Below are 11,443 nucleotides of genomic sequence, written 5' to 3'. Positions count from 1 at the left end.
CTAAATTTTCTGATTACTTCCCTGAAATTCCCAAATACCCAATAATGTTGTACAGTTACAACAAAATGATAAATTTGATTAATTTAATTTTGTTCATTTCCACCGTTATCTTTGCATAATCCTTTAATGACAAATGCTGTTGCATTATATAAACCACACAATCTTCGTTCACATTTTTCTACAGAATTCACAAGAACCATTCATACAAAATAACAAATAAATAACTTAGCTACATCAACCACAAAAGTTATCCAATACGTTTTCCAGACCTACATCACGAAACACTCAAGACTTTATATTAATGTCTTGACAACTTTCTTTCTTGCCCCTTATCTGTTTGAGATCCCAGTCTTGGGATCAATTAAAGATTGATGTGAGCATCAGTTGAGCAAAAAGCTCAAGGTTGTTACGAATATTAAAAATAATACATGTCCCATACAGGTATGAACTGTCAGATCCATCGATGAAGTAGAGAACAAACATCTCCTTTAATGATCAATTTCAGCACAAATAGAGCAGAAAAGTCCACATATCATTCATCATTCTCCAGCTGTTTGTGCAGCCTGATATCTGCTAGCTGATGTTAGCAACCTGGCTACATGGCAAGCAAAATCCACACTTTAGTTTGACCCTATTGGCTTCACCTCATGAGCAAAACCAAAAGCGCAGGATGATGTATATTTTCCTCATAAATGTGACTGTTAAATTTACGTTGAGGTCGCCAGAGTTAGCTAGCTAACAACACGGGCACATGTAGTGCAGTTATACTGCCGGTTTTCTTGCAAGACATCACCTCAGATTTGTTGCCTTCACTGGTTGCGTTACCCACACTTCACACATGAGGTTAAATCATACTGTAGTGTGGTTATGTCTGTTTTTATTGCTGTTTGAAACGCTGGTTTATGATCTGTAGTTTCCCCGGTAAACACACCAACCTGTCTGGTCTTCTGCTGCCATTCCTTCATCCTCTTGCGTTGGATGAATATAGCACAGAGTACCAGGACCACAACATTGTGGAGGCTTTTATCATTTAAAAATTATAGACGCAACCCCCTCAGAGGCAGATTAGGGTCAGTCTTGCAAGAAAACGCTGGACAAACAGCTTTAGAAGCCAGAAACAAGCTAAGAATTTTGTACAATTGCTACAGCTGAGGCTTGTGCAGCTCGATTGACCTTTGACGCTGTGCTACTAGAGGTACATTGAGTTATTTTACAGGTTTAAATAGTCTTTAAAATTTACTAGCCTGTAGCCATAAAGTGGCTACTAAAGACGTTGAGGTTTCCGCTAAAACAAGGCAAAAACAGTACATTTCATCTGCCAGTACACCGGAAAGATAGAACACTTCTTGTAACTTGAGGCCTTTGCAATGTGTGATGTAAGTCTTGTTTTATCTACAGTCTGTGGCGGATGTTTTTAAAACCATCCTGCCAGTTTTGAGTGTGATCATATCATGAACCTTTGCACTTGTTTCCATGAGTTAGATGTTTTTTTTGTCTATCTACAGCGTGACTTCAGTGACCTTTGCGGCACCTTTTGCCTCAGTTCCTTCTGTATTTTCTTTCTTCTCGACTTCACCCTTTAACTCCGCTTTTCCTTTCACTGCTCCATCCCCCTCCTCCTCCTCCTCTTCTTCTTCCTCGTCCAGTTGGAGGCTCCCAGAGGAAAACCTCATCCTGGCAAGTCCAGGGGGCCGTGCCACCTTCCCCAGCGAGTGTGGTGGGCAGTAATATGGATAGAAAACCTCCGGGTCCGAATCGCTGTAGCTTCCCGTTGCACCTCCAATCATGCATAGCGAGGTGGGTCTCTCAGGTAGAGGGGAGGAGTTCAGTGGGAGGTAAGTGGGTCTGGAGGGGCGAGTCAAGTGGGGGTAGTATCCAAGAGGCCGGAATTCAGAAGCAGGGTTAAAGGCAGGGTTAGCACTCCTTGAGAGGTGAAACTTGACATCTGGTTGGCTCGCAACACGGCGAGGCAACCCAGGCAGGAAATTGGAGTCATCGCTGTAATGCCCTGGCTCCGTACGCCCAACACCCAACAGTCTTGCTCCGTTGCTCCCTGGATGATAAACCCTCGCCAGTCCTAGCCCGCCTGAACCGGAGGGGCGGAAGTTCCTCCTGATTGGCGAGAGCGACGGGGAATCATGGCCAAGCGGATAGAAAGGTGGCCGCGAGAGGCCATCCATTGTCCCATATTCCCGTCTCCTTGCTTGTGGGAAACGCTCCAGTGAGGAAACAGCGACGTAGTCCGTCAAGTAGGGGTGTCGGGTGAGAGGTGAGGAACCTGCATATGGGAAGGATGGGAGGATTGGGTGATACTGGTATGCAGGACTATTTGGATAGAGAAGAACCAACTGCTGACCGGCATCCGGGTGCGGCTGAGGATTAGGCCGACGCCGTGACCGGTTGCCATAAACTCCGGCTAGCCTCTGGGCTTGACGCTGCGCTCCGGTCCGTATCCCCCTCATGTCCTCCATCACAGATGTGGAGGCGGATCTCATCTTGGGTGAGGAGGGGAACTGGTGCAGAGACGGAGATAACGGAGTGACATGGGAGAGAGGGCGGTTCCTCTGGATGACCTCAATGTATGATTGACTGCGTTTAGCCCCTCCTCCATCGATGTCCATGACATCCAGGACTCGGTGATGTGGTTCCAACTCGTCCTTACTGTGGACCGCCATGACGTGACTTGGCCGAGGGAATGGGTGGGAGTGCTCGTACACCTGAGGAGACAAAGATTAGACTTTTGCATTTGTCCGACCAACAGTACAAAACTTAAATATTTTCAATTTACTGAATGTAAAACAAAGAAAAGTGCTCGAAAATGGCTTAAACGATTATCAAAATGGTTGCAAATTCTTAACTGTTGATCAACTTGTTATTTAATCTGCTAAATAAATGTTGTTCCACTTGACATTAATGTTTTGAACACTGATTGGTAGTTTTTCTTACTTGTTTGGAGACGTCCGTGAGGAGATCAGGAGAAGATCGGCACTGTCTGGGATCAAAGTCTGACTGACAGTAGGTCCTGGATGAGGAGCAAGAAGACAAAAGGTAAAGATGATACAAACAATCAGATATGAACTCTATCTGCATCACTATCTGCGTATTCTTTGGCCAAGCAGTCCAATATATCCTGCTTTTAAAATGTATTCTCACCTCTCAAAGTGCGAAGGTTTCTTCTCCCCTGATCCCATACACTCCAGCAGCTGTTTCTGAGTCCGCCCACTGTCACACAGAATAATACATTAAATATAAACATTAAATACTCTGTAAGTATCTTACAACCTTAACGTCTTTACTCTGCCTATCCCTTAACCAAGAGACATTAATGATTGTATTATAATCACAGTGTAGCGCTCTGGATTGGAGTCAAATCGTGGGATGTAGAGAGAATCCTGTCTAGTATTTTACCTGTATCTAAAGCTGGAGCCTTTACTGGACAGCAGTGTTTTGTGTATTGTCTTGGGTTCCTCTGCCAGTCTGAAGAAGGCGTGGTACTCTACACAGTTCTTCCAGAAGGACTTGCACACATCTCGACTGGCCATGGAGAACTCTAGCGTGTCCTTACACGAAGGCCCAACTTTGTCGTGCAGTTTGATGAGGAAATGTTTGCGTTTGAAGCTCAGCTTTCGGATCTTCGCCCAGCTGAACGTGTTGATTTTGGTATTTCCCTTGAGAAAGAGAAGAAAAAAGATATATGTTGATGTTTAGGGTGTAGCATCTGTGCTAGCCTCCAACTATTTCCGACATGAATTTTGTTAGTTTTAGATTTAATTTGATGGAGAAGTTGGCATGTTGGTGATGCTAGGTAAGAAGTCTAGGGATCACCAAAGTCTTCAGGATTCATCCTCTGGATACCTTGAATGGCTGTACCAAATATCATTCCAATTTTAACCTAAATTTGTTAAGATATTTCCAAGAAACAAAAATAACACCGCCATACTAAGAGCCAAGCTGCCAATGTAGCTTAAAACAGCCCTGGCTGAGTAGAAACATGTCAGAAAGTCTTGTTTGCTCCCAGATTTATGGACGGAAACCATGAACCACATACCTGAAAGACCAGTACTCCAGAGTGCGTCACAGCCAGGTTGATCCTCATTCCCTCCCCGTCGTTGGCGGGGTGAGGCCTGATGCCGTACATGTCCAGCTTCCTCGCCACTTCCAGCAGCTGGATGTCCGAGTCTGCTGGAGTCACACCTCTACAAAGAGACAGAAGGACTGAGGCCTTTTAGCGACGTGCTGACTCCCTTGTGTTGGCCGTGTTCAGGGTGAAAACTTACCTGTGTTTCTTGTGAAACTTGATGATCTTGTGATCTAAATATTCCTGGTTGGGGACGTACTGCTTCATCTCTAAATGTTGACAGTCCAGCTCGTCATCATAGTCCCCTAGCTCTGCTGCAACACACATCAATTATACATAAAAATATATCCAAAAAACTAGAGTTTTTCTTTAAAGAGTAATGGCAGTATCAAATTAAAAAGTCCCCCTGAACAACATTTCTACTGTTAGCATGAAGGAAGAAGTATGTAGCAATACCTTAAGATTGTGATTAAGAACAGTACTGGTGTTAATTTACTTACTGAGGTAAATAAGACTATGGCTATCAGACAAATGTAGTGAAGTAAAAAGTACATTTGCCTCTCATATGTTAATGAGTGGAATATAGTTGCATTCATTTGAAAAAATCATCTTAAAAAACTATAAATATACAGAAGATAACCTGGATATACAGTACATACAGTACACGAACAAGTACTAAAGTACATTCTTTGAGTAAATTGACTTAATTACATTCCATCATTGCTGTAAGACAACATGACAAAGTAAAAAAGTACCATATTAGTGGTGAATATTTCGACTTACACTGCAGTATGTGTGAGACCAGCAGGGCGGCGCTGTTGTCGTGACAAGTCAGACTGCCGTTAGACAAGTCCTGCTTTATCTGTAAGGCAAACAGATACCTACACACACAAACACACACACACACACAACAAACATGTACAGATCTGACAAATATCCAAAGATTTGTTATTAAATATAACGAGCAGTGTTACCTGGTGAGGCCTCGTTTAAGTTGTCCAGGATCTGGTGGAAAGAATTTGACTATAAACCTGAAGAAGAGGTCGTTGGTGTCTGACAGAGGAGGAGCAGAAAGTAAATATTACAGAAACAGAAATACATAAAATCATAAAACTACGCAATGTTATTTCTGTGACTTACATTTAATCTGTTTGGCGAGCGGCTTCAGCAGCTCCAACCACACCTGCAGCACAGAACACGAGCTTTGAGACGAAGAAATACAAAATGTTCTGTGTTTGTGTGATTGTTTAATGTTCTCACGTAGTTTCCGTTGTGGTGTCTGAACTCCAGTCCGAAGTACTCCTTCTCCAGCAGCTTGAGGTGACCACACACTTTGTTGAAGAAGTCGCCTCCTAAAACCTTTTGCTGGGAAAAAAAAAAAAAAAAAAAGAATTAAAAGTGGAGGAGAGAGAAAAAGACTCGGAGGGATAATTGGATTTTTTAAGTCCAGAAACACTCCGGAGGGGACAGCAGGCGACACGGTGCAGATCAATTTCTCTGTTACTTAGTTTCTCGAGAGCTTTGCATAATGAGAGTTTGTGTAATTCGGTGTTACAGGTCGTTTGAAGACGAGGTTCAGAGTGGATGACCACTAAACCATCCAAACTGGTCGGAGGTGCGTTTGACTACAGGACGTCCAGTGCTTCAAGCCTACGTAGATGTTTGTTTGGTCACATCGTCATGATTTTAATAGTTGTGAATCTGTGTTTTTGTCTTTTTAGCACATCATGCAGTCTTGGATTTAAGCCTCACAGAACTGCTAGTCTCTTGTTTTGTGACCAAGATGTGTGCTGAGTGAAACGTTTTACAGGTGAAAAGTAAATGTGTGCGTGCTCTGAGCTGGACAAAACACTGAAAACACTGTGTCACCAGTGCTAACACCAAATTATATGGAAAAAAACAACAAGTCAACAAAACAGGCACTTTATCTGCCAAGCTCTAATAACTGACATTGAAATATTGCAGGTTTTTGTCACATGTTTTAAGAAAAAAAGTCTAAATTATAGACTAACTTAATTAACATGTTTGAGATTTCTTTTGGACTGTAACTCTTAATTTTAAATCCCGGACCTATTTGAAAACAGGTGTTGGCACTTTCGACATCGCTGTGTGATTATCGAGTGTGATTCTTTTTGATGAACGTTTCTAACAAACATATTTTCCTTCGATCTGTTCACCGTCATGTCAGCCGGTAACCTTTCAGCTTTCGGCCTCCTGAAGACGCGGTGAAGTCAAAGCGTTGCCAGTTTCAGTCCGATAAAAAACGCTGGAGGGATGCGGACGCAGTAATTTGTCTTCCTGCCTTTATATCTCTTCCTTTCCTTAATCTCTCCATCCCTCTCCCTCTCCTCTCATCCCTGTAATTACCACCACGCTGTTCGTGCTCTGTTCTCTTACTGCAGCGACACGAGGTCGTTTTTTTTTAGTGTTTGCTGTCTGCTGGTCGGTGTTTAGCAGCCTGTCGGGGGGTCACCGGGCGTCCCTCATTAACTTGTCATGAGAAAGAGAGAGAGAGAGGGAGAAGAGGGAGCAGCTGTGACCGATTATAAAGAGAACACAGGCCTAACCGATGATTACTGGAAACAAATGGCCGCCTCCAGAGCAGCAAGACAGTCGGCTTCAATACAGCGGAATGTGACGTTAGAGTCCAATCTGCAGGATGGAGGTAAAACATAACCGTCCTTTCTAACAAGTGTCTGATAGGAAGTTAAATATGTGCTACCAAGAGTTGCCCACTGGTTACTGACAAACTGGGCTTACATATTTTTTTTTAACTCTGTTATGTTTTGAGCAGCGTTGTAGCAGCTGCACACAACAGTGCCTGGTTTTAAATGCCAAAGTGAAAGTGAAAGTGAAAGTGAAACAACCTGTCAGTGTAGAGTGAGAGATGAGAGCGCCTCATTTCTACTAGCCTACCTTAACTAGCTGAACACACCTGAGACTCCAACTGAGCGGCCTATGGTTGAGTTGCATTATGGGTAATGTGTATTTTGATGAGGAAGAAGAACACAACGGATCAGAGAGACGATATCTCTGTTTGTGCTGCATCAAATTTGATAATTTCTTAATGAAATGTTGGTGATTTCTCTTTCGGTGGAGTAACGGCCTGCATGTAGTGGTGTTGGCTGTGAAGCCAGTTTAGGTACCGTGTGATCAGAACGTCACGTGAAGCTCTGCGACCCAAAAAGCCTCTTTCCCGTAAGCTTACATTGTGAAAGAGGAGGCTATAAAACAGTGGATGTGGTTTTTCAAGCGCCCCCTCGTTTTATTGTCATAATTCAATGATTTAACATTTGGAAAGTCTAGAAAAGCCTCATGATTAAATAACTTTATCATCGTTTCAGATCGCCGGCTTCATGGACCCCACAGTGAGCTCCCAAGCTTTGCAGAACATCAGGCTAATCCAAACCCAAACCTAAATCCAAACACAATCTTTTCTTGAACCTAAAGTGTTTGTTTTGTGACCAAGTCTAACACCAACCTACAGCACAGTGTCGTCGGCGTACAATATAAGAATGAAACATTAGAGGGCAGTTAACTTAAATGTATCTCTGGTTTGCAGTTTGCCACCATTTGTTCTGGTGAAGAGGTTGGAGTGGTGCTGAAGTGGGACATTTTTCTAACTCTCATGTTTTAGTGGCGTAAAACGGTTTCAGATTAAAGGAGCAGTCTGTAGATTTTGGGGTAGAAATGTTAACAAGAAGAGAAAGATGTTCATCGTCAAAACGCACTTTATATCTGTATTACTTTGTTTATATGTGGCGGACCCTGCCACCTTTCTAGCTTCAAACTGCTTGTTTATTCACTGATGGAACAAAATACGTATTTCTGAGCTTTAACACAACTTTAGTTCACTGTTCCTGAAACATTAACAGCTATTTTTTTAGGGACGTCTTTCTACGAAACAGACATTCATTTTATTTCTGTGTCTGTCCGTCAGCCATCCGTCCTCCACATCCCGTCTGATCATTAATTGGGGTTTTGCCTTGAAGGCTCGAAGATCAGACACACACACACACACACACACACACACACACACACACAAACCTATTTTTATGATTCCACTGTGTTTTTGTTCTGTCACAGTTATTTCCTCCCTGTTTTTCAGATTCACACTATATTTATCACAGGGTGGTTTAGGAGTTTATTTTAGCCCTCATCCATCTGATCCCTCCGTCCATTCATCCCCCCCTTTTTTTTATTCTTTCTCTCTTTTATCGTTCCTTCCTTCATCTCCTCCTCCGCCTCCTCCTCCTCCTCCTCCTGTAAAGATGCTACTAATGTCCCGGAGGCCGACAGAAGAGAGAGCATGGGCGTGGAAAATGGAGCTACTTTACTAACACAATACTGCGAGCCACACACACACACACACACACACACACAGTGGCGGTCTCCTTTTAGATTGCGTTACTGCCTCGCAGGCGGCGTCACCATGTCGACATCGCGGCCCGTCGCTCTGATGTTTTTCGTGCGGACACACTCGACTGTTCATAGACAGCAGAGAGCTTCACGTCCAGATGTTTCACACACGACAAACATCTGCTGATGCTACAGTTTATTCTGAAAACGTAACATGTTCTCAGTATTTGTTTATTCCACCAAAAGACTTTTTATTATCAAACCCACCATATATTTAATCCACTCCAGAGAAAGTTCCTCCAGTTAAAGATGAATCATGAATATTAACGTCTTTAGATGTTGAGTTTGTTTTTTCTGTTTTACTGGATAAAGATGGAAATAAAGAGGTGCAGATGTTGGACTGGAGTCATGATGATAAAGGTTTTTAAATCAAATGTCTTTTAAAAGTGTTGTACGTCTGCATCTGTCAGTGGGCGTAACAGCCTGATAATACAGCTACAGGAGAGGACAGTGACTATAATATCATTATTTTCATGTTTAAATTGTTAAATTAAGCATTCTGTCTTTTCTATGAAGTCAAATATTCAGTGTTGTTTTCCTGCTGTTGTTGTTAAACGGTGGGTTGCAGAGTTATTGTGTTGTTTGGTAGAAGCAGATCTCAGATCTGTTGAAGTGACAACATGAAGTTTAAACACAGCAGAGAAACAGTGCTGACATGAGTTACAGTGAAAAAGTGCCAAAATCAACTTAAAGTAACAAAACTGAAAGTTCTTATTCTGAAAATCTCTTCCTTTCTTCTATTTTCCTCATTTTTCTTTGTCTCTCTTCCTTCTTTCCTCCCCCTCTCTCTCCTTCTCGTTCTCTCTCTCCTTTCCTTTCTTCCTTCCTTCATTTCTTCTTTCTTCCCTCCCTCCCTCTCTCTGTCTCTCTCTTCCATTCTTGTTTCCTTTCTTCTTCCCTTCCACTCTTCCTTGCTTTCTTCCTTCCTTCTTTCCTTCGTTCATTCCTTCCTCCTTCTCTCTCTCTCTCCTTCTCTCCTGTGCTTTCTTTCTTTCTTTCTTTCTTTTTCTTTCTTTCTTTCTTCCTTCATTTCCTCTTTCCTCCCTCCCTCTTTCTCTTCCTTCTTTCCATTCCCTCTTCCTCTCTCTCTAACAGTAGAAGTTAAACAGAAGTAGATCACACAGGATGGATATAATATAATATAATATAATATAAATCTGAACCTCTGTCTGCCTCAGAGAACAGCGGTCACTAACACGTTACTAACACCTGGTCCGCTGCAGACAGGTGACGGAGTTCACGTGCAGATGAACTTACCTCCACCTCGAACGTGCGCTCGCTGTCATCCAGGAAGATGACGCGCAGCCGGAGCTTGGTCTCCTTGGAGACCCGGGACCTGGAGGAGAGGCTGAGGCTCCCGAGGGTCCTGGTCCTGGTCCTGGTCCTCCGGTGAGGGTCCCCCATCGGTCCGCGTGAGTCTCGGGAGGAGCGGCGGTCATCCGTCACGTCTCCATCCGCACTGTACATCCACATGTAGGGCAGCGGCTCGGCTTCACGCGCTCCTCACCACCGGCACCACCACCACCATCATCATCATCATCATCATCATCATCATCATCACCATCATCATCATCATCACATCACCATCATCATCATCATCACCATCATCATCATCATCATCATCACCAGCCGCTCCTCCACCCGGGCTCGTGGAGCGCGCGCTCTCTCTCTGGATGAGTGACGTAGTTTCGACAGCCTCCGTCACACACTGTACTGCATCACACCGCAGTGCTCACAGTACACACGTACATGTACCGCAGTGTCAGAGTAAAAGTACTTCATTTATTCTTTAACAACTTCTAACAGTAGAGTAAAGATGCATTACAGTGACACTTTTATGCATCAGTACTTTTACTTCTGATACTTAAAGTACACACTGTGATATTACTTTAACTCAAGTAAAACATCTGTATTTAGCTTCTTCATACACTTCTTTAGTCTGCACAGTAACTGAAGCTGGAGATTAAAGTAATCAAATAAAAATTAAACGGTAGCATAGCATCCAAATACTGAAGTAAAATACCTTAACACTGTACTCTGCTTGTGTAAATGTAGTTGATTACTTTCCACATCTGTTTTATTATGATTTATTACACTATGCTAGCTGTGCTATGCTACACTATGTGGTGCTATGCTAAATTATGCTTTCTATGTTTTACTCTATTATGCTAGTGATACTATGCTGTATTATTCTATGCTAGTTATGCTATGCTATGTTAAGCTATATTTTAATATGCTTGCTATGCTATACCCTATTATGCTAACGATAATATACTATACTTTGTTATGCTACACTATACTATTCTATGGTAGCTATGCTATGCTATGCTATGCTATACTATTCTATGGTAGCTTTGCTATGCTATGCTATGCTATGCTATACTGTGCTATGCTATTCTATGTAGCTATGCTATGCTATGCTATACTATACTATGGTAGCCATACATGCTACACTATGCTATTCTATGGTAGCTATGCTATGCTATGCTATTCTATGGTAGCTATGCTATGCTATGCTATTCTATGGTAGCTATGCTATGCTACACTATGCTATTCTATGGCAGCTATGCTATGATATACTATACTATGGTAGCCATGCGATGCTACACTATACTATTCTATGGTAGATTTGCTATGCTATACTATACTAATCTATGGTAGCTATGCTATGCTTTACTATGCTAGCTGTTCAATACAATGCTAGCTGTGTGATACTTTACTATGCTAACTACACTATGTTATGTTATACAGTGCTTTACTATACTGTGGTATATATTGCTACATCATTCTATGTAGGTATGCTATGCTATAGAATGCAAAGTGATATGACGCTACACTACACTACGCTTTGCTATAACGAACTATACTATACAATATACTATACTACGATACTACACTATATTATTTTATAACATGCTGTTCTTAGCACACACATCATTCTGCACA

At 42.3% G+C, this 11,443-nt stretch overlaps 1 protein-coding gene across 1 annotated transcript; it reads right to left on the bottom strand.

Annotated features, from left to right (window-relative positions):
- Positions 1–97: 97 nt before the first annotated feature.
- Positions 98–10,171, bottom strand: LOC119026991 (FERM domain-containing protein 7). The gene is made up of 11 exons (XM_037111772.1): positions 9,755–10,171; positions 5,339–5,443; positions 5,219–5,261; positions 5,053–5,131; positions 4,862–4,959; positions 4,278–4,392; positions 4,049–4,196; positions 3,409–3,668; positions 3,154–3,222; positions 2,947–3,022; positions 98–2,717 (listed from the first exon to the last, which is right to left on the bottom strand). Exons 1-11 carry the CDS (start codon positions 9,968–9,970, stop codon positions 1,500–1,502), a joined length of 2,427 nt encoding a protein of 808 aa, XP_036967667.1. The 5' UTR covers positions 9,971–10,171; the 3' UTR covers positions 98–1,499.
- Positions 10,172–11,443: the final 1,272 nt, after the last annotated feature.

The sequence above is a fragment of the Acanthopagrus latus genome, chromosome 10 (genome assembly GCF_904848185.1).
Source record: "Acanthopagrus latus isolate v.2019 chromosome 10, fAcaLat1.1, whole genome shotgun sequence".
Classification (NCBI taxonomy): domain Eukaryota; kingdom Metazoa; phylum Chordata; class Actinopteri; order Spariformes; family Sparidae; genus Acanthopagrus; species Acanthopagrus latus.
This window is presented reverse-complemented; position numbering and strand designations above follow the sequence as displayed.